Genomic DNA, 24,154 nt, shown 5'->3' on the forward strand with positions numbered 1-24,154 from the left:
CAGTGGGTCCCGAGTTCCGCCGGCTCCCGAGGTCCGCTGGGTCCTAAGGACCACCGCACTGTGACAGGCTAAATGGGACAAGTGGGGGCTGTGCTGAATTTGGGTATTTGATCCTCCAGAATATTCTGCGTGGGAATTTAAACTGGAGGTGGCAGTGTTTTTTTTACGAGGTCGAGTTGTGAGCTCGACATCAACCTGGCACGCATGGTACAGGAATCAGTGGATTGACATCAACCCGGCACAGGAGCGGTCTGTCACTGGATCAAACCTGGGACCTCCGTTCTCAAGCCCGGTGTTGATCTCACTGCGCCACCAGCTGGCCGGAACGGGGGGCAGGGGGCAGAGTCAGGGTAAATGTTACTAAGAAAAATTTAAGCCAAATACAAAGTTAAACAGTCAACACAGTGTCAACGGCAACGACTTAAAATGGCGGACGGCGTCGCAATCTGTCTTAAAATGGTGGATGGCGTTCTCCTTCCTCGGTTTGTAAGTATGAGTTGTCTGTAAGTCAGACGTTCGTAACTCGGGGCTACCTGTATTCGAGTCATCAGTATACAGCAAACCCTGGTGAACTATAAGGTGCGGTTCCTGTAGCTTATATTTAGCCTCATCCTGGCGGTGGAAGAAGCTAAAGACAGACAAGTTCGTATGAAAATAGGGCAGAGAGTTAAAATGGCTGGCAACCAAGTGCTCCACAAAGTACACTGCAGATGCTGTGGTCAAAGCAACACCTACAACACGCTGGAGAAATTCAGCAGGTTGGGCTGCATCCGTGGAAACGAGCAGTCAACGTTTCGGGCCAAGACCCTTCGTCAGGACTCAGCAATCAATATTTTGGGCCAAGACCCTTTATCAGGACTGGGCAGTCAACGTTTTGGGTCCGAACCAAGTGCTCCAGATAGTCAAGCTGGAAGGTGAACAGGTGCTTGGAAGAATGGTTGATTAATCTGTGCTTGCTTTCACCAATATAGAGAAGGTCACATCAAGAGCACCAAACACATTAAACGTGTGAATCTATTTAAGTCTAGTGGTGAGAGAGGGGGTATGTGGGCTAGTGTTGGGCCTCCTGTGCTTCCAGGGACAAGTGCCTGGGGAGAGAGGGGGATGAGTAAATGAGGGAGACAAAAAGAGAGTGGTTCCTGCTGAAAACAGAAGGGGATGGGGGGGCGGAAATGTGGATGGTGATAGGGTCATATTTTAACCAGCCAAAATGTCAAAGAATTAAGTGCTAGATATGTTGTATGCAGTAGAGGGAATTCTTAATGTGTCTTTGGAGAAATGGGATAAGAGCAAGTACCAAATGCGGGGAAGATGCGGGTGAGGCCTTCATGAACCATTGTTGTAGATAGGGGGTGGGGTGGTGGGAGGAGGAATTGAATTGAGCTGTGTAAACTTAAGTGGTGCTTTTATAGAGTAAATGGTAGGGACATATTGCTCTTTTTAGAGGAGTTAAAAAACCAGGGGAATCCTGGTTTCATGTAATTGGGAGAAAGAAGTGAAAATGTTCACCTGGAGAATTGTAAGGGTCTGGAATTCAATGCCTAAAATGTTGATAGAAGCAGAAGCTCCCATTACAATAAAACAGTACCTGGATGTGCTTGTGTAAAAGTCATGAACTGCAGGATTTTAGACCATTTCTTGAAAGATTGGATTAGGCTGAGTAGAAGGAATATGATGGGCAGAATGGCTGCATCATATCACTAATCAAAAATTTCTATGAAGTAGAATCATACCATACCACTTTTTAGTTAAAGTCGAGTCTTTCTCCAACTGTCTGTTAATTGACTATCTACTTCCTTCTCAAATGAGTGTGGCAAGGTTATGCTGGCCTGTTTTAATAAAACATTTTGTCTCTCTCTTTGCTAAGAACTTTGGCTGATTAATAAGCCCTGCTAGGGTCGTATTTGATTCTAAACTGCACATGATCCTGATTGACTGAAAGGGATCACAGCCAAACCTGATTCTGTCCTCAACCAATTCGCACAATTCCCTTTTTAGTTCAAGTAAACTAAAATTCTTGGAAGTATTTCTAAAGCCACCCTGGGGATTGTGTAACTCTGCTGATTATAGATTGAACTCGAGGCATTCTCTTTGGCTCAGCTTTCTGTTAGCTTGACATCACAGAATAAGCAATTGTGTCGTATTCATACCTGATAATAGTTGACAAAGGATATATTCATTGCAGGAAAAATGTATCAGCATTCTTTCTTGCTATTATTAATCCAAGGTATTTTGTCAAAAAATAACTTAATAGTTTTCTTGTTCAACTCAGTTTGTGCCACACCTATCATTATTAAATAGCTAAACTTCACCAACTTGGCAGCACAATCAATTCCTTTACATATGTCCCTTGTAAATTATTGGCAATTATTATCCGATACAAAATGGAATTACACAAGTAACTCAGTGCTGATAGTACATCATTTTGATCTGTCAATTTGCTACATGAAACTAATCTTCTTACCATTAGACCTTACACAATAACCAAGGAGAGTGTAAACACGAGAAATGTGAATCCATATTCCTCTGTGCAGGTGAATTCTCCTGAAATACAGGAGGTAAAAGTAGTTACAAAACTATAACTATCCAAACTGTTCTGTAGATAAAGGAATTTAAGACTGAACTAATGTAGTTACTGTTATAGGCAATGTGTAAGAGGCGCAATTGATCTGATTTTGGTGCTTTTGGTTAAGACTAGGACCTGTAGCAGTGCTACAAACATTGAGCATTGTCAGACGCTTGAAGTGGGGCCTTGAGCCATTGATTCATAAACTGATTAAACCAGGGGTGTCAAACTCATTTTAGGTCACAGGCCGGATTGGGCAAAATGCAGCTTCATGCGGGACGGATCAGTCGGGTACGTGCGAACGCAGCATTCATTGCCTCCGTTTTTTCAGCCTGTTCTCATGTGTCTCAGTCTCTGCTATAACTACAAAGTGTTTCGCTTCACAAATTCCGTTTCTTATGAAGAAGACTGCTGAGCAAGCATTATTTTTATAATTGGTATTAACTTAATATATGGCCGGATATGGCCCGCGGGCCTTGAGTTTGACACCTATGGATTAAACGAAGCTCTATTCAGGATTGTTTTACATTGAATACAAACAATTAACCTTGGAACTTGAAGCAAAAATTTTGATCTTCACATAGTTGAGTATAAGTTTGCACACATAGTTTCCTTTGAGTTGCAATCAATACTTTTATGGCTTTGTCTATCCTGACTTCTACAATTAAAGATGACATATCACTGTTCATTGGATACTAATCAATAATTTGGTGTATACAGTATTAAAAATCATCATAAAAGTAAAATGCTTCATGGGAAGACATTGAAATGTAATCCTTGCTAGAATGTTTATAGATGGGTGACTGCTGTGCCAATTATTGTATTGTTTTTTGCAATATAATCCATTTTGAATGATAGCTTTTCACTGAGAATCTCTTAACCACTCTTTTTACAGTCCTGCAAGCTCTTTATACCTCTTTAAGTTACTCTATTAAGTTTTTGAGGCACTATCAAATTCCAATGTGAGTTCAGTGCTGTGAAGTCCCTCAGAATAATATTTTGTTGAAGGTGTAGTAAAGTTAGTAACTTGTGTTGTAGTTTCCCCAGAAATATATTTATGTAATTTATTTGCAACAATCTACCTGGTAGTAAATTCATAATTATCCTCATTGTCCAGGATTAAAAAGGAAAGAAAAAAAATCAAAAGCTAGAAGTATAATGTTTAAGATTTGACATTATGATTATTTAACTGGTTTTAAATTTGCTGCTATTTATTGTGGGAATAATTGTTGAAAGGAGTGTCAGAAGAATGTACAATTTTTTTGTGAATACAGCCATGTGATCTTTAATGTCCACATAATGCACTAAAGCAAACAAATTGACAGTACATGATTTTAGTATATTACAGTGGTAATCTAGATTGTGTGCTCTGATTTTTGATGGGAGATTAAAACTGTCACCTTGTGGAACTCACAATATATGCCAGCCCACTCTTTTGTGGTCATGTTGTTACAGTTGCACTCGCTATATATTTTTCAATTGTGGAATGAATATCCATCAATTGAATACAGAGCATGGTGACTTGGAGAGTGGAGGGCAAGAAGAAAGGGGGAATGAGGGGTGCCAGGTACAGAGATGGAAGGAGAGGCCAAGTGCCAAAGTGCAGGAAAGAGAGGATGAGGTGTTTAAGGATGAGTTGGAGGAGGAGATAGGGCAAGCATGACTGACAATGAAGAAATTCAGGCACCTAAGTAAGTCCTTGACTCTGTGGGATATGTGAATGTTTCATAGCTCTCCAATTCACTCTACCAGAGAATGAACACACTGAGAATGTGGCCAAGGAGGACTTCTACAACAAAATGGCCTAGCAAATTGATCCTCTTAGGAAACTGCCAGGCAAAATTAGTGAGGAGGGAAACAGAAAGCTAACTTCAAAGGACTTTTCCTCTTGATGAAATGACTGGAGCATGATACTGTCCGAAACCACATATTTTTGCCAAATGTTCATGCATAAGGTCTCATGTCAACCCCCCTGATCTAGGAGGATCACCTGTTATATCATTGCCTGAATGGGATTGGTACCAATAACATATTTACCCTCTCTTAATCCATTCTGTTGTCCCCATCATCCTGACCTCAAAAAATGGTGTTGGAAATTTCAGATTCTACATGATGACTCTTTTCTGGTAGTGCTATACAGACAGCCTGGTCACCCCAGATTGACAGGAACTGAAGAGAGTCCACTGTGGGGCACACACACTCAAAGGCTAAGACAGAGATGGAAAGGGAGGTACTTAGTTCCAGAGAACTCAATGGTGACTCTGCTTTAACATAAGCACCCTTGATCTCTTTCTGTAATAAAACATGTGGTCTAGCCTTACCAGCCCATATGATTATTGAAGTCAGAAAGGCCAAATGCCAACTGGAAAGGGCACAATCTTGAGAACAGACTAGAATACAGCTCAGAGAAAACTTATCTAGGCCTAGGGGAGATCATTTATATCATAGCCTAACTATCTTCAAAGCAGAAGCCAGAGAAAACCCTGCTGTTTTCTGCAGCAGGGTTTTCATCTGTTCCACCAATGACATTTATATTCAGAGTCCCCGCAAACCACCTCTACCAACGGCAGAACTGCTACTCTATAGACTACAGTGCACTTTTCATTTCCTAAAGGCACAATGGAAATTATCTTCTCAATCATCAACTCCAAGAAAACTTCAAGAAGTAACGTCAAACATGGCCTTTCTTTTGATTTCACAAAAGCCTTTGACTCTTGACATGGGTATAAAATCTTACTTTTATTGAGTTGCCATGCACAAATGCTGTGTAGGTTCACTCCAGCAAACAGCTCAAGGTAGTGCAATGTGCAGCTTTAATCCTTTTGTTACGGGTTATAATCATTAGTTATTAACATTATTAACATCAAGCACTATTTTATAAACCTGCTTTCATTACAACTTAACTTATCTTAAAGATATGACCTTATCTTTAATTTCAGAATTTGTAGCATCTTATTTGTCATTTGTGTTTGATTAAATACAGTATTATTTGAATAATATGTTATGGTAACGTTGAAAGAAAAATACTGACTTCAACTAAACATTCAGAGAGTAATTGAGCATTTAATTCATGCATTTGTTAAAACTGATGAAATAACTCCTGCAATTTTTAAGTAGCATGATAAAAAGTGATCATAACAGTGATAGATGGCTCAGACTAATTACCAGGGCAAAGGGCATGGTTTATAGCTGTGTGATCAAAAATTAGGCAGCATGGAGTAAAGGAATTGCTCGAGGAATATAAAGAATGTAAAAGGAATCTTAAGAAAGAGATTAGAAAAGCTAAAAGAAGATACGAGGTTGGTTTGGCAAAAAAGGTGAAAGTAAATCCGAAAGGTTTCTACAGTTATATTAAAAGCAAGAGGATAGTGAGGGATAAAATTGGCCCCTTAGAGAATCAGAGTAGTCAGCTATGTGTGGAACCGAAGGAGATGGGAGAGATTTTGAATGATTTCTTCTCTTCGGTATTCACTAAGGAGAAGGATATTGAATTGTCTAAGGTGTGGGAAACAAGTAAGGAAGTTATGGAACCTATGACAATTAAAGAGGTGGAGGTACTGGCGCTTTTAAGAAATTTAAAAGTGGATAAATCTCCGGGTCCTGACAGGATATTCCCCAGGACCTTGAGGGAAGTTTGTGTAGAAATAGCAGGAGCTCTGACGGAGATCTTTAATATGTCATTAGAAACGGGGATTGTGCCGGAGGATTGGCGTATTGGCGTATTGCTCATGTGGTTCCATTGTTTAAAAAGGGTTCTAGAAGGAAACCTAGCAATTATAGACCTGTCAGTTTGACATCAGTGGTGGGTAAATTAATGGAAAGTATTCTTAGAGATAGTATTTATAATTATCTGGATAGACGGGATCTGATTAGAAGTAGCCAGCATGGATTTGTGCGTGGAAGGTCATGTTTGACAAACCTTATTGAATTTTTTGAAGAAGTTACGAGGAATGTTGACGAGGGTAAGGCAGTGGATGTAGTCTATATGGACTTCAGCAAAGCCTTTGACAAAGTTCCACATGGAAGGTTAGTTAAGAAGGTTCAGTCGTTAGGTATTAATGCTGGAGTAATAAAATGGATTCAACAGTGGCTAGATGGGAGATGCCAGAGAGTAGTGGTGGATAATTGTTTATCGGGATGGAGGCCGGTGACTAGCGGGGTGCCTCAGGGATCTGTTTTGGGCCCAATGTTGTTTGTAATATACATAAATGATCTGGATGATGGGGTGGTAAATTGGATTAGTAAGTATGCCGATGATACTAAGGTAGGAGGTGTTGTGGATAATGAGGTGGATTTTCAAAGCTTGCAGGGAGATTTATGCCGGTTAGAAGAATGGGCTGAACGTTGGCAGATGGAGTTTAATGCTGAGAAGTGTGAGGTTCTACATTTTGACAGGAATAATCCAAATAGAACATACAGAGTAAATGGTGGGGCATTGAGGAATGCAGAGGAACAGAGAGATCTAGGAATAACTGTGCATAGTTCCCTGAAAGTGGAGTCTCATGTAGATAGGGTGGTGAAGAGGGCTTTTGGAACGCTGGCCTTTATAAATCAAAGCATTGAGTACAGAAGTTGGGATGTAATGCTAAAGTTGTACAAGGCATTGGTAAGGCCAAATTTGGAATATTGTGTGCAGTTCTGGTCACCGAATTATAGGAAAGATATTAATAAATTAGAGAGAGTGCAGAGACGATTTACTAGGACAGGGGTCAGCAACCTTTACCACTGAAAGAGCCACTTGGACCCGTTTCCCACAGAAAAGAAAACACTGGGAGCCGCAAAACCCGTTTGACATTTAAAATGAAATAACACTGCATACAACGTTTTTTTTGCCTTTATGCTATGTATAAACAAACTATAATGTGTTGCATTTATGAAATTGATGAACTCCTGCAGAGAAAACGAAATTACATTTCTGCATGCAACAAAAACATTTTGAACTCCGAAAAAAAGACGTTGGGTTGAAGGTTACTTTTAAGTAAAATACTCAACGTCTATTTGAGTCCTTCTTGTATTTATGAAAAACGCCAAACTTAAATTTGCCGCCAGCAGCAAACCAAAAATAACATCAGCCAGCTGTCAGCCTGAAAAATAAAAGGACTATTTCACTGAACAATGAAAAAATATGAATATACATAAAATAATAGGCAATTAAAATATTTATCATACTTGGTTAATGGGATTTCTGCTCCTGGACCTCAGCGCACAGCGTCTGCACATCAGGGCTGTATGACGTCACCTTCATCTTTACACAGGATCGCAAGCTGTCATCTGTGAGGCGTGCGCGATGTTTGTTTTTAATAAAGTTCATGTTGGAGAACACCTGCTCACATACATATGTGGATCCAAAGATCGACAGGACTCCAAGCGCATACTTTTTCATGTTTACATAAATGTCGGGCTTAACATTCCATGTTTCGAACACAAGTTTGTCCGGTTTTGGAAGGTTTTCAATATCACTCCATTTGTGATTCTGAGCAAGAACGGCCTTCTGACGGGCAACATCTTCAAGGTCTGCTGTCAAGCGTCTAAACTTGGACACCCATATGTCTTTGTCGGCTATGTCGGCCAGTTCCATCTCAAGATCAGGTTGACTCACACCTGCCAATGCAGTCGTATTCAGTAGGGAAGGATCGATGCTTAAGGGAGTGACCGGGAAGGATAATGTGTTTTTTTCCTCTCTGAACTCACAGAAGCGTTTCCCAAACGATGTTTGCATTGCGATGATTGCAGAATGTAAATACTCCGAAATTATCATGTCGTGACCTTGTTTGAACTCCCTCAAATTGGGGAAGTGAGACAAAGTGCCTTTCTGTAAATCTCTGGCAAGCACTGTCAACTTGCGCTCGAATGCCAAGACATCCTCCAACATGTGTAGGGCTGTACGTCCTTACCCCTGAAGAGCTGTGTTCACCGTGTTCAGGTGCGCTGTCATGTCTACCATGAAATGTAGCTTTTCCAGCCACTCTGGCTGTTCCAGCTCAGGAAAGGTGAGCCCTTTGCTGCCCAGGAAAGTTTTCACTTCTTCCAGACACGCGACAAAGCGTTTCAGCACCTCCCCTTTGGACAGCCACCGGACTTTGTTGTGCAGCAGGAGATCAGAATATGCGCTTTCCATCTCGTCCAGTAACAAACGGAATTGACGGTGATTTAAACTTTTTGCCATTATTTTATTGACAATCTGAATGACAACATCCATTACTTCTGTGCATTCCGGAGGAAATGTTTGAGCGCACAGTGCCTCTTGGTGCAAGATGCAGTGAAAAGTCAGCAGCTTTCTGTCCAGCGACTTCTGCAGTAAAGCCACAAATCCCTTGTGCGTTCCCGTCATATTCGGTGCCCCATCAGTAGCTACTGACACCAGATGGGTGGTCTTTATTCCTTTGGCTCTTAAACAATTCAAGACAGCCTCACAGATGTCCTCCCCCCGTGTTTGGTCTTTTAGAGGTATCAACTCAATCAGTTCTTCCTGTGGCCCGGCAGAGTTTACATACCGGCAGAACAACGCTATTTGTTCAATATCACCTTTGTCTTTAGACTCGTCACAGGCAATCGAGTAGGCCACAGCTGAATTGATGTCTTTAATTTGCTGTCTTGTGATGTCTTCTGCCATTTTTATGGTTCTGTCTTTGACAGTCTTTGCAGAGAGGGGCATATCCCTGATTTTCTGCACAATTTCACTCTTGTTTTTAAAGTCCGTGAATAGATGTTCTGAAATCTTAATGAAAGATTCTTTTATATATTCACCATCTGTAAACTGCTTCCCGTGCCTGACTATTTCCTGAGCGGCAATATAACTGGCGTATGTCGTTGATTTTCCAGACTTCATCCATTTCTGGAAATGATTTTTGCTCAGATCAACCTTCCGCATCAGTTCCGAAACGGCTTTTTTTCTCTCATCTCCATCCGGATATTTTTGAGCAAAGGCTGCGTGTTTACTCTGGAAATGCCTTGCGACATTTGACTTTTTGTTGTTTGCTAGTTTCTCATTGCATATTAAGCATACCGGTAAACCAGTCTCGTCAACAGTGAAAGCAAATGAATCTGTCCACGTATCATTAAACGTTCTGTTTTCTTCAGTCACTTTTCTTTTTTTAGAATTCTCCATAGTTGGCTTACCTTGGATCGAAAAATTAAAGAAATCGCGCACTGGCGGGTGTCAGGTATTGGCAGTGGTGACGTATATTAATAGCGATAAAAACACGTTGTAGCGGTGTGCTCACGCAGTCAGTAAACTGCAGTCGAATAACTTTATTCGAACTAAACAGCCTTGCTTTTAAGCCTCCCTCAACCCAGCCCCCATGGACGCAGATGCTGCAAAAGACACGTACTCACAAACCCCCGTAGGCTATCTCCCTTAGCCGGAATGCTGGCTAATTGTGAGCCGTTTCGGATGTGCCAGGAAATGTGTCGCCACACTTAGATTGTACAAGATCACCATAATCTTCAAATTTAGAATTACATTTCAAAAGCTAACAAACTAACATAAAATACATTTTAATTAAATACTGACCAATTATTTCCCAAAGCCACAGGGAGCCGCAGCACAGAGGTGAAAGAGCCACAAATGGCTCGGGAGCCGCAGGTTGCCGACCCCCGTACTAGGATGTTACCTGGGTTTCAGCAATTAAGTTACAGAGAAAGGTTGAACAAGTTAAGTTGAGGGGGGATTTGATCGAGGTATTTAAAATTTTGAGAGGGATAGATAGAGTTGACGTGAACAGGCTGTTTCCATTGAGAGTAGGGAAGATTCAAACTAGAGGACGTGATTTGAGAGTTAGGGGGCAGAAGTTTAAGGGAAACACGAGGGGGTATTTCTTTACTCAAAGAGTGATAGCTGTGTGGAATGAGCTTCCTGTAGAAGTAGTAGAGGCCAGTTCAGTTGCGTCATTTAAGGTAAAATTGGATAGGTATATGGACAGGAAAGGAGTGGAGGGTTATGGGCTGAGTGCGGGTAGGTGGGACTCGGTGAGATTAAGGGTTCAGCACGGACTAGGAGGGCCAAGATGGCCTGTTTCCGTGCTGTGATTGTTATATGCTTATAATAATTCAGCAAGTAATTGCTGCATTTTAAAACTGACAAGAGATCTAACTCCGTAACCAGCAGTTTCATAGCTATAAGAAGGCTTATTAGAAGCTTGAGGGCAGATCTGCAATTTTGCCACATTGTTCTAGCCTGGTGTAGACAGTAACATTTGTAATCAAACTTTAAAAGGTATTAGTTTAGCTGAAGTTCTTCGTTATTTATGGCTTTAGCAGTTCTATTGAGTACAGAGAAAACTACTTGTCCAAAGTCTCCCAAAAGAGTTACCATCTTTCTTTATCTTGCAACATCCTTTTGCAGTCCATTTAAGATTATTCATGCTTTTCATGATTCTAAAGGCAAACTTTTTCATATTTCTGCTGGTACCAACATGCTGCATGTTGTTAGTTTTAGCCTATATTGTAGCCTTTCAGAAATGAAAATCACTTTTGAGAGCTCCTGTTATACTGAGCTCATTGCTTTTATACCTGAACACATTATTAATCTTGAAATCTTGAATCTTGAATTATTAATCTTGAAATTCAGCTGCAGGTTGGCAAGTATGACATTGTGGCCATATCTGAAACTTGGCTAAAGAATGGCTGCCATTGGGAGCTGAAAGTCCAAGGATATATAGTGTTTCAGAAAGATACATTAGTGGGTAGAGGGGATGGTGTATAAGAAATAATATTAAATCATTAGGAAGGGATGACATAGGATCAGAAGGTGTAGAGCCTCTATGGGTTGAGTTAATAAATGACAAGGGTAAAAGGACCCTAATGGCAGTTGTATATAAACCTCCAAACAGCAGCCAGGATGTGGATCACAAATTACAGCAGGAGATAGAAAAGGCACGTCAGAAGGGCAATTTCATGATAATCGTTGGGGATTTTAATATGAAAGTGGATTGGGAAAACCAGGGCAGTACTGGACCTTGAGAGAATTTGTAGAATGTTTAAGGGATGGCTTTTTTGAACAGCTTCTTGTTGAGTCCACTAGGGGATCGGCTGTGCTGGATTGGGTGTTGTGGAGATCTAGAGGTGATAAGAGAGCTTAAGGTTAAGGAACCCTTAGGGAACAGTGATCAAAATATGATCAAGTTCACTTTGAAACTTGAGAAGGAAAAACTAAATTCCAATGTGTCGGTATTTCAGTAGAATAAAGGAAATTACAGTGGCATGAAAGGGGAACTGGCCAAGATTGGCTGGAAAGAGACACTAGCTGGAAGGACAACAGAGCAGCAATGGCTGGAGTTTCTGCGAAAACTGAGGGAAGTGCCAGACAAATATATTCCAAATAAGAAGACATTTTCAAATGGAAGAAAGACACTATTGTAGCTGACAAGTGAGGTCAAAGCCAAGGTAAAAGCAAAAGAGAAGGCATTCAAGGAAGCCAAAGCTAGTGGGAAGATAGAGGATTGGGAAGTTTTTAAAAACTTGCAGAAGGAACCTAAGAAGGCCATTAGGAAGGAAAAGATGAATTATCAAATGAAGATGACAACTAATATTAAAGAGGATACCAAAAGTTTTTTTTAAGTATATAAAGGGTAAACGAGAATTGAGGGTAGATGTAGGACCAATACAAAATGACACAGAAAATATTGTAATAAGAGACACATAGATAGCAGAGGAATTAAATGTGTATTTTGCATCAGTCTTCATAGTGGAAGACATCTACAATATACCAGACATTCAGGAGTGTCAGGGAAGTGAAGTAGGTGCAGTGAAAATTATGACTGAGAAGGTGCTTAGGAAGCTTAATGGTCTGAGGGTGGATAAATCTCCTGGACCTAATGGAATGCACCCTCGAGTTCTGAAGGAAGTAGCTGGAGAGATTGTGGAGGCATTAACAATGATCTTTCAAGATTGTACCGGATGACTGGAAAATTGCAGATGTTACTCCTTTATTTAAGAAGACAGGAAACTGTAGACGTATTAGCCTGTCATCAATGGTTAGGAAGTTGTTGGAACCGGTTGTTAGGGATGAGATTACGGAGTACCCGGAGGCAGATGACAAGATAGGCCGAAGCCAGCATGGTTTCCTGAAAGGGAAATTCTACCTGACTAACCTACTGCAATCTTTTGAGGAAGTTACAAGCATGGTGGACAAAGGAAATGCAGGAGATGTGGTGCACTTGGATTTTCAGAAGGCCTTTGACAAGGTGCCGCACATGAGGCTGTTTAGCAAGATAAGATCTCATGGAATTACAGGGAAGTTACCAGCATGGGTGGAGCATTGGCTGATCGACAGAAAACAGAGAGTGGGAATAAAGGGATCCTAGTCTGGCTGGCTGCTGGTTACCAGTGGAGTTCCACAGGGTTTGGTGTTGGAATTGCTGCTTTTCACAATGTATGTCAATGATTTGGACTATGGGATTGTAGTACCCAAGTTATGAATGTACGACTTACGAACAAATCGTACTTACAAACCGAGGAGGGAGAACGCCGTCTGCCATTTGAAGTCAGATCATGACGCTGTCCACCATTTTAAGTCGATTCGCGACGCCGTATGCCATTATAGGTCATTGCCGTTGACACTGTGTTGAGTGTTTAACTTTGTATTTGGCTTAAATTTTTCTTAGCAAGATTCACCCTGATCCTGCGCACCCCCCACCGTTCCGGTCGGCTGGTGGCACAGTGAGATCAGTGCCGGGCTTGAGAATAGAAGTCCGATGCAGTGACAGACTGCTCTCGTGCCAGGTTGATGTCGAGCTCGCTACTTGACCTCGTAAATAAAAACACTGCCACCTCCAGTTTAAATTCCCACACGGAATATTGTGGAGAATCAAATATCCAAACCCAGCACAGCCCCCACTTGTCCCATTTAGCCTGTCTCAGAGCGGTGGTCCTTAGGACCCAGCGGACCTTGGGAGCCGGCGCAGCTCGGGACCCACCATCTGCAATGTTTCTGTTCCATTGATGGGAAGCGATCGCGATTAAAAATAAAGTGGAAATAATGGTGTTTGGAAAGAGGTGAAACGCCAGCGATCATTGGAAAAGCGTTAGGCAACAGTCGGTCAACGATCGGAACAATTTTAAAGGATAAAGTGAGAATAATGGAGCATGTGAAAGGCCCCGCCCCGATGAAAGCTACAATTATTACTAAGCAACAAAGTGCTTGAATTATTGGAATACATACGTTTCTTAAGTGTTTTATATGCATAAAAAGGTAAAATATATACTATATACTAAGATAAACATTTGACTAACTGACGCTAAATAATACTGGACGTACTTGTTCTGACTTATGTACAAATCTGACTTAAAGACGGACTCAGGAACGAAACTCGTACTTAAGCTGGGGACTGCCTGTAATGGATTTGTGGCTAAATTTGCCAATAATACAAAGATAAGTGGAAGAGCAGGTAGTGTTGAGGAAACAGAGAGCCTGCAGAGAGACTTGGATAGTTTTAGGGGAATAGGCAAAGAAATAATAAATGAAATACAATGTTGGAAAGTGTATGGTCATGCACTTTGGTGGAAGAAATAAACAGGTAGACTATTCTTTGGCTTTAGGATCCATTTTCAAGCTTCTCAATTTGGACCTTCTGAGGATCCCAGGTTCTCACATTTAATTGTCTCTGCCTCCCGTTGTTTCTCCCGTCGAGCTCTGAGGGTGACACTCTCCGTCATGAGAAGGTACCTGGCGTCCCTATCACAATCACTTCCACGCCTCCGGGACACCTGTTTCTCAGTTTGCAATGGACCTGTCCGTTATTTCATCCTCCGTTGGATCCATGCGTGCAATCGCCGTTTCTTTGACTTTATCGCGTTCTGTAAGGATCGCAAGATCTTCCATCTACAGACCCCAGAGCATGGTCTTCGTATCGCATCCCTGGCCCCGGTAGTCAATCTCTGCTGCCCCAGCGACACAGGGCATATTGAAAACCCGGACTCCAGCGCCATCAACGCAGGTTCCAACGACCATGGACAGCTTCAAAGCGATTGCGCAACCACCGACTGCGACTCCAGCCTTGAACTCCAGACCGGGTCTTCACTTGCTGCGATTGTGTCTCCTGTCTCCCCTTCCCCCACCACCACTCTGCAATCCCCTCTCCCTCAGATCCCATCGTCAGCTCCTGGGCCCTCAGAGGCTCCATCTTCCTCTCACCCCAACCCTTCCCTCTCCACTGACACCACCAGCCTCCCTCCCCCCTCTGATCCTATCTCTCATCTGTGCCGAGTCTTTACCATTCCCTCCAACCTTCAACTCTCTGAGGCAGAGCGCTCTGTCCTCATCAAGGGCCTCAGCTTTGTCCCCCTTCGCCCACACCTCAGTGAGTTCCGCGTTCGCCATGACACTGAACTCTTCTTCTGCCAGCTCCGTCTCCGAACTTACTTCTTTGACAAGGACTCTCCTACCCCCACCGATGACCCCTTCTCCCGTCTTCAACCCTCCTCCTCTTCATGGACATCCCGCTCTGGTCTTCTGCCTGCTCTGGATCTCTTTATTGCTAATTGCCGATGGGACATCAACCATCTTGACTTCACCACACCCTGTTCCAATTCCAACCTCACTCCTTCCAAACGCTTTGCTCTCCGCTCCCTCCGCACCAATCCCAACCTCACTATAAAACCTGCTGATAAGGGGGGAGCTGTTGTTTTCTGGTGTACTGACCTCTACCTGGCCAAGGCACAGCGACAATTCTGATACCTCCTCTTATTTACCCCTTGATCATGACCCCAGTAAAGAGCACCAGGCAATTGTCTCCTATACCATCACCAACCTTATCAGCTCTGGGGATCTCCCATCCACCGCCACCAACCTCGTAGTTCCCACACCCCGCACTTCCCATTTCTACCTCCTACCCAAGTTTCACAAACCTGCCTGTCCAGGTAGACCTATTGTCTCAGCTTGCTCCTGCCCCACTGAACTCATTTCTGCATACCTTGACATTGTCTTATCCCCCCCTTGTTCAATCTCTTCCCACCTATGTTCGTGACACTTCTCATGCTTTGAATTTTTTCAGTGATTTTTAGTTCCCTGGCCCCCACCGTCTTATTTTCACCATGGGCATCCAGTCCCTATATACCTCCATCCCCCACCGAGATGGTCTCGAAGCTCTTCGCTTTTTTTTGGATTCCAGACCTAACCAGTTCCCCTCTACCACCACTCTCCTCCGTCTAGCGGAATTAGTTCTTACTCTCAATAATTTCTCCTTTGGCTCCTCCCACTTCCTCCAAACCAAGGGTGTAGCCATGGGCACCCATATGGGTCCCAGTTATGCCTGCCTTTTTGTTGGCTTTGTGGAACAGTCCATGTTCCAAGTCTTTACCGGTATCCATCCCCCTCTTTTCCTTCGCTACATCGACGACTGCATTGGCGCTGCCTCTTGCACGCATGCTGAGCTCGTTGACTTCATTAACTTTGCCTCCAACTTTCACCCTGTCCTCAAATTTATTTCCGACACCTCCCTCCCCTTTCTTGATCTTTCTGTCTCAATCTCTGGAGACGGCCTATCTACTGATATCTACTATAAGCCTACAGACTCTCACAGCTACCTGGACTATTCCTCTTCCCACCCTGTCTCTTGCAAAAAGACTATCCCCTTCTCACAATTCCCCTGTCTCCGCCACATCTGCTCTCAGGATGAGGCTTTTCATTCCAGGACAAAGGAGATGTCTTCCTTTTTTAAACAAAGGGGCTTTCCTTTGTCCACCATCAACTCTGCTCTCAAACGCATCTCTCCCATTTCCCGCACATCTGCCCTCACCCACCACCCCACTCGGGATAGGGTTCCTCTTGTCCTTACCTACCACCCCACCAGCTTCCAGGTCCAACATATAATTCTCTGTAACTTACGCCACCTCCAACAGGATTCCACTACCAAACACATTTTTCCCTCCCCCCCCTTTCTGCTTTTCGCAGGGATCACTCCCTACGCAACTCCCTTGTCCACTCGTCCCCCCCATCCCTTCCCACCGATCTCCCTCCTGGCACTTATCCTTGTAAGCGGAACAAGTGCTGCACCTACCCTTACACTTCCTCCATCACCACCATTCAGGGCCCCAGACAGTCCTTCCAGGTGAGGCGACACTTCAAATGTGAGTCGGCTGGTGTGGTATACTGCGTCCGGTGCTCCCGGTGTGGCCTTTTATATATTGGTGAGACCCAACACAGACTGGGAGACTGTTTCGCTGAACACCTACGCTTGGTCTGTCAGAAAAAGCAGGATCTCCCAGTGGCCACACATTTTAATTCCACGTCCCATTCCCATTCTGATATATCTATCCATGGCCTCCTCTATTGTCAAAATGAATCCAAACTCAGGTTGGAGGAACAACACCTTATATACCAGCTGAGTAGCCTCCAACCTGATGGCATGAACATTGACTTCTCTAACTTCTGTTAATGCCCCTCCTCCCCTTCTTACCCCATCCCTGACATATTCAGTTGTTTGCCTATTCTCCATCTCCCTCTGCTGCTTCCCCCCCCCCCTTCCTTTCTCCTGAGGCCTCCCGTCCCATGATCCTTTCCCTTCTGCAGCTCTATATCACTTTCGCCAATCACCTTTCCAGCTCTTCGCTTCATCCCACCCCCTCCGGTCTTCTCCTATCATTTCGCATTTCCCCCTCCCCCCACTACTTTCAAATCTTTTACTATCTTTCCTTTCGGTTAGTCCTGACAAAGGGTTTCGGCCCGAAATGTTGACAGTGCATCTCCTTATAGATGCTGCCTGGCCTGCTGTGTTCCACCAGCATGTTGTGTGTGTTGTTGTGAGACTATTCTTTAGATGGGGGGAGAATTCAAAATGCAGAGATGCAAAGGGACTTGGGAGTTTTTGTGCAGGATACCCTGAAGGTTAACCTCCAGGTTGAATCGGTGGTGAAGAAGGTGAATGCAATGTTGGCATTCTTTTCTAGAGGTATAGAATATAAGAGCAGAGATGAGATATTGAGGCTCTGTAAGGCGCTTACGAGGCCACATTTAAAGTACGGTGTGCAGTTTTGGGCTTCTTATTTTAGAAAAGATATACTGAAATTGGAGAGGGTTCAGAGAAGAGAATGAAAAGGTTACCATATGAGGAACGTCTGGCAGCTCTTGGGCTGTATTCTCTGAAGTTCAGAAGAATGACGGGGGATCTCGTAGAAACATTCCGAATGTTAAAAGGCCTGAACAGATTAGATGTAGCAAAGTTATTTCCCATGGTAGGGGAGTCCACGACAAGAGTTCACAACTTCAGGATTGAAAGGCGTCCATTTAGAACAGAGATGCAGAGAAATTACTTTAATCAAAGGGTGGTAAATCTATGGAATTTGTTGTTGTGCTGGCTGTGGAGGCCCAGTCACACGGTGCATTTAAGGCAGAGATAGATAGGTTCGTGTTTAGCCGGGGCGTCAAAAGGTATGGGGAGAAGGCAGGAGAGTGGGGATGACTGGAAGAATTAGATCAGCCCTGGTTGAATGGTGGAGCAGACTCGATGGGCCAAATGGCCTACCTCTGCTCCTATATATTATGGTCTTATGGTCTTAATTTTCACATACTAACACAACCTTGGTTTTTGCCCTGGTTTAGGTAAGTTATGCTTCTATATAAAGTTCTTTTTATTCTCTCATTCAATGTCTTATTCCTCTGGGTATTACATGTTTGAGTTTGTTCTCCGCATTGTTTCTGATTTGAATTTTGAATGTAACAGTAACAGTGAATCAATTTGAGTATAGAATCAAAATCTGAATTTGCATTTGTCAGTGGCATGAGAAATGTGCCATTAGACATATACAAGGTTCATAGTGTGACCTACAGGAGATCCTTGTAGGCTTGGTGAGTTCTTGCCAGAATAGAAATTTAGTTACAAAATCACCCTGCACAGTGATGCAGCTAATCACATCAGATAATGTACTTTTCAACTGAGTCTTCTACTATCAAGTCAGCCTGAAAACGTGAATCATGAATGATAGATGACTGTCTAACTCAGACTGTTTAATAAGTTTTAATTTTGAATAGCATGCTTCCTGTAGCAAATTTATTAAAATAACTTATACAGTTCAGGTTCTTGTCCTGCATTTATTTTGCTGATTATGATAAAACAGTAACTTCCATAAGCCCAGCATGCCCCCTGTGAACCCAGACTTCCCTATAGCTATGTAGAGCCTAGTGTGCTGAGGTAGATCATTAATCCCTAAAATCAGTGCTTTACTAGTTACTTAATAGACTACATATCTATCTTGCTTCCCTATTACTTCAAAAGCTTAAATTAGTTTGACAGCAATGCTGACAGTATGCTGAAATCACTTGGTCCACTTATTCTCTGATTAAAATGCTCATTTAAAGCTTTGCAGTTAAAATTGCACTATGATTAGAATTATCACACAAGTCATTTCAGAACAGCTAAAGATTACATTTAAATATCAGTACAAAATAAACAATCTCCAAATGCTTTACTGTTGTTAATCAGATAAAATTTGCCACATGACATATCAAGAGATATATTAAGAAATGCAAGGGAGGGATAGAGATCTTTAGGGAGGTTATTCCTGATAGTGTTAATAAGCAAAAGAAGAAATAGGTCATTTGAGGATCTGTTGCAAAATAGGCAAAACAAGTTCCAGTTGTCTAATAGAGTTTGGATGCACTTCACAGAACTGACTATGATTTTAAACTACTAAATATTTAGACATGTCTTGAAGCATTAACATAGTGGCCTCTTATTATAATACATATAGTTTGTCTTGTCAGTAATTGGTAAATTTACAACTTTATTTTTCTTAAATTAACAGCAAATTCATTTTTATTAGTTGGATCATTGTGCATGTGCTGAACTTTTTAATCCCACTGAAAAACAATAAGATTAACACCTGTGTTGATTATTGTGTTGTATTTTTAGCATTTTGCTCTACTGAGCTCTTTTAGTCAATGTTTTTTTGTGACCCAGATCTTTTAATATTGATTTTAGATTCCAGGATTGAGTATAATACATACGGGAATAATTTATTCTCAATCTGAATTCTTCAATGCAAGTTTGATTTTGCACATCTATAGCACTGGTATTGACACTGTGGAGCAGATTCATACTTCAAAAAAAAAATTACCCTAGCAGTTATCTTGCTCTGGTCAGTGGTTTAATAATAGCTGTTCATCTTTTCCCCAAAGGTCTTCATGAGATTGACAATGCAAGAATCCAAGAATCCACAGCAAGAAATACCTCACAAGCAACCAAGTCCTGGCCAGTTACCATTCCCAAGGTTTAAAGACCAGTCCTTACTAACAGAAAAAAAAGAGTACTGTTTTGGTGTATGATATATTATTAATATTCAGTAACATTCAGAGTATATCTTTATGTAGTAAGAGCATTTCACAAGAGCTAATTGCAGAGGTAGTTTTCTGATTAACCAAAATAAAAATGACAAATTTACAAAGGATTTGTCTTTCATCTTGGCTTTGTTTCCAATAGACACTTATTTAAATGTCCTTTTATTTTAACTTCTCCCTTCAAGCAGGTCTAGAAAATTATCAGCTTTTTGTTGTTATTGTCATACATTAGTTCATACAGAAAATGCTGCTCGAATAAAGGCTCTCCAGACTTGTCTCCTCCCAGAGTCATTTCTATAACTAATCAACTAACTCAATGAGGGCATGTATTATATTTAGCACTAAGTCAATAGAAGAACAATCACAAAGCATGAATTTTGGAACAGCCTTATTACCATCAAATTAATTTATAGAAAGTAGACATCAGATCAACACAAAAATATTTAAATTTCTATTTTTTCTTGTTGTCTGGCCTTTATTATACCTTTGTGTTGGTGCGTGGCCAAGTGGTTAAGGCGTTTGTCTAGTTATCTGAAGGTTGCTAGTTCGACCGACTTAGCTGAGGCTGCATGTGTGTCCTTGAGCAAAGCACTTAACCACAGATTGCTCTGCAACGACACCAGTGCCAAGCTGTATGGGTCCTAATGCCCTTCCCTTGGACAACACTGGTGGCGTGGAGAGGGGAGACTTGCAGCTTGGGCAACTGCCAGTCTCCCATAAAAAAAAACCTTGCCCAGGCTTGCACCCTGGAAACTTTCCAAGATGCAAATCCATGGTCTATCGAGACTAATCGAGTCCTACATACCTACTAATACCTCCTCTTAAAATCTACCTTTCTGCTTAAATACTAACATTGTTTTTATAGGTAACAACAGAATCTAAATGATCATGTTTTAAAAAGTAAAAATGTTCTCATCATTCTGTAGTAGGGACCAGTTTTGATTAAACTTCATTTCTCAACACCTCTCACACAATTACAAGCAGCAGATTTCTTAGTGATAAGGGTTCTTTATATTCTAGCAGCAAAAATTGTTGGCTGCAATGAACATCCAAACAATATCACTATTATTTTGGTTTCTTGGTGGAATTTCAAACTGAATTAAGTCTTCAGGGGCCACAAATTTCCATTTAACTATCTGCTGGTTCAGGGGACGGGATTCATAAGATTAGAAATTAGGGACCATCCCCAGTTTACAGCAGGGTTCTGCTCCTGAGAACTGTTCAGAGCCTGAACTGTTCAAAAGTCAGAAATTATCAAAGTTTGTGAGAGAGGGTCATAGAACCATTCGTAACAGGAGAGCGAGTGGCAATGGGAAGAGTAGTCACCAGTCAGACTTACTGACCCAGTGCTCCCAGCTCTGCTTGGCTATACCCAGCCCCTAATTTGGTGGCAGAGTGGATAGAGAAGTAGTATGGAATTGCTCTGTCCCTATGAATTTACAACAGCTAGTAGGTCTACTCTCATCCATCAGATTGGTCTCCCAAGTGGTTGTTTGTATGTTCAGGGTACCCATAACTCAGGTTCATAACCTGGGGAGGACCTGTAAGTGAAACACTACTGAATCTTAATTAAAATTGAAAGGCCAAAATTGAGAAGGAAGGGTACAGAATATAGAACACTGCAGCACAGTTTCAGCCCTTTGGCCCATGATATTGTGATGACCTTTTAACCTACATGATCAATATAATCCTTCCCTCTTACCTAGCCCATTTTTCATTCATCTATGTGCCAATCTAAGAATCTCTTAAATGTCCTTAATGTATCTGCCTCTACCATTACCCCTGGCAGTTCATTCCAAGCAATTACCACTCTCTATGTTTTAAAAAAATATTCTATTACTGATACCCCCCCTGTACTTTCCAACACTAACATTGTAAGGATGTCCTCTGTTGCCAGCTTGGGAGGTAGTTGCTGGCTGTCTACACAATCTATGCCACTTATCATCTTACACAACTAAATCAAATGGCTTCTCAGCCTCCTTTGCTCCAAACAGAAAAGCACTGGCTTACTCAACTTTTCCTCATAAAATGTGCTCTCTAATCCAGGCAGCATTCTGGTAAATCTCCTCTGCGTCTTCTTTAAAGTTACACCATCCTTTCTCTAATGAGACAACCAGAACTGAATACAATACTCCCAAGTGTGATCAAACCAGAGTTTTATAGAACTGCAACATCACCTGGTGGCTCTTAAACTCAATCCCTTGGCTCATAAAGGGCAACATGCTACACACCTTAATCATCCTATCTGCTTGATAGGATGTGAACTCCAAGGTCCCTCTGTTTCTCCAGACTGCTAAGAATCCTGCTATTAACCTTGTACTATGCCGTCAAGTTCCAACTTTCTGAAGTGTATCATATCAAACTTCTCTGAACTGAACTGCATTGCCTAGTCTCACTTGCATGATTAGAATGGGGTATGGTGTTTTGGATTAAGTTCAAAAAACGCAATATAATGTTGCAGCTCTATACAACACAGGTTAGACAACACTTGGTCTATTGTGTTCCATTCTGGTCACCAGGATGTGAAAGCTTTAGGAGGGATGTGGAAGACATATAACAAGATGCTGCCCGGATTAGAGAGCGTGTCTAGTTAATTGAGCACGGGCTATTCTCTTTGCAGTAAAGAAGGATAAGAGGTGATTTAATAGAGTTATAAAAGAAACAAAGAGAATGGACAGTCAGAGACTTTATCCCAAGTCAGAAATGGTGATTATGAGGGGACATAATTTTTAGGTGATTTTGAGGAAAGTATGGAGATATCAGATTAGGTTTATTTTCACACAGAGAGTGATGGTGCCTGGAATGCACTACCCAGGGGATGATTGAGGCAGACACATAGGGACTTTGAAGAAATTCTTAGATAGGCACATAGATGAAAATAAAATGGAGGCTATGGAGGAAGGAAGGGTTAGATTGATCCTAACAATCAGCACAATATTGTAGGCTGAAGGGCCTGTACAATTATGTTTTGCTCTACGTTCTCAACCCAGCAATACATCCTGTCTATGTCCTATATAACTTACAACAGCCTTCTACACTATTCACAACACCATCAACTTTCAAGTCACCTGCAAATTTATAAACCCACCTTTCATTTCCTCGTCCAAGTCATTTATAGAAATCACAAAGAACAAGGGTCTCAGAACAGATCTCTGCCAAACACCACTCATCATTGACTTACAGGCAGAATACACTCTATCTACTGCTAACCTCTGCTTTCTGTGAGCTGGCCAATCCCAAATCCATGCTGCCAAATTTCCATGGATCCCATGCCTATGACATTCTGGATAGGCCTTCCATGGGGAACCTAGTGAAATGCCTTACTAAGATCTACATACACCATGTCCACAGCTCTGTTGTCATCAATTTGTTTTGTCACTTCCCAAAAAAAAGTCAATCAGGCTCATGAAGCATGAACTGCCCTTCAGAAAGCTATGTTGAGAATCCCTAAAAACTCTGTGCTTCTGTAAGTGCTTGTTAATCCTTAACTAATTAATGTTCTTAATTAGTTTGTCAACCACTGACTTAATATTCATTTGTCTACAAGTCCAAGGACTTATATCTAATTATCCCTATTACTTTCCTTGAGCAAAGGAACAACATTTGCCATTCTCCAATCTTTTGATACTACTTCTGTGGCCAGTGAGAATTCAGAAATCGTTGTCAACATCCTTACTTGCCACAGTAACCTGGGGTACAAGCTGTCTGGCCTGGGGCTTACATATCAAAAACTCCAGTACTACCTGTTTCTTAACCTCAAATGTGTCTGAGCATATTAGCCTGTTCTACAATGATCTCATATTCTGCAAGGTCCCTCTCACTAGTGAACACTGAAGCAAAGTATTCACTGAAAATCTCCCTTACCTCTTCCAATTCCAGACACATGTTACACCCTTTGTCCTAGAGCAGTCCTGTTCTTACTCTCATCAGAGTAGAATGCCTTGGGTTTTCCCTAATTCTACTTGTCAAGGACTTATCATGTCCCTTTCTAGTTCTCCTAAATCCCTTCTTAAAATCCTTCCTAGGTGCCTTATAACTCTCAAGAACCTTGCCTGGTTTTTGCTTCCTAAACCTTAAGTATGTATCCGTTTTCCACTTGACTAAATGTTCCACCTGTTTTGTCAATCATGGTTCCTTCAGCCTGCCATGGTCAAAGGGGCAGCACAGTAGCAGAGCAGTTAGCATAGTGCTTTACAACATTAGTGATTGGGGTTCCATTCCTGCTGCTGTCTGTAAGAAGTTTGTATGTTCTTCCCATGACTGTGTGTTTCCTCCCATATTCCAAAAACATACAGGTTTAGGGTTAGTAAGCTGTG

At 41.8% G+C, this 24,154-nt stretch overlaps 1 protein-coding gene across 1 annotated transcript in view; it reads left to right on the forward strand.

Annotated features, from left to right (window-relative positions):
* cep72 (centrosomal protein 72) overlaps positions 1-24,154 on the forward strand; it is a 217,609-nt gene that overhangs the window by 129,767 nt on the left and 63,688 nt on the right. Inside the window, exon 8 of the mRNA XM_059944915.1 lies at positions 19,680-19,771. Coding sequence (XP_059800898.1) covers positions 19,680-19,771 — 92 coding nt within the window. The remainder of the gene's footprint in view (positions 1-19,679; positions 19,772-24,154) is intronic.

This window comes from Hypanus sabinus, chromosome 20 (assembly GCF_030144855.1).
Source record: "Hypanus sabinus isolate sHypSab1 chromosome 20, sHypSab1.hap1, whole genome shotgun sequence".
Lineage (NCBI taxonomy): Eukaryota > Metazoa > Chordata > Chondrichthyes > Myliobatiformes > Dasyatidae > Hypanus > Hypanus sabinus.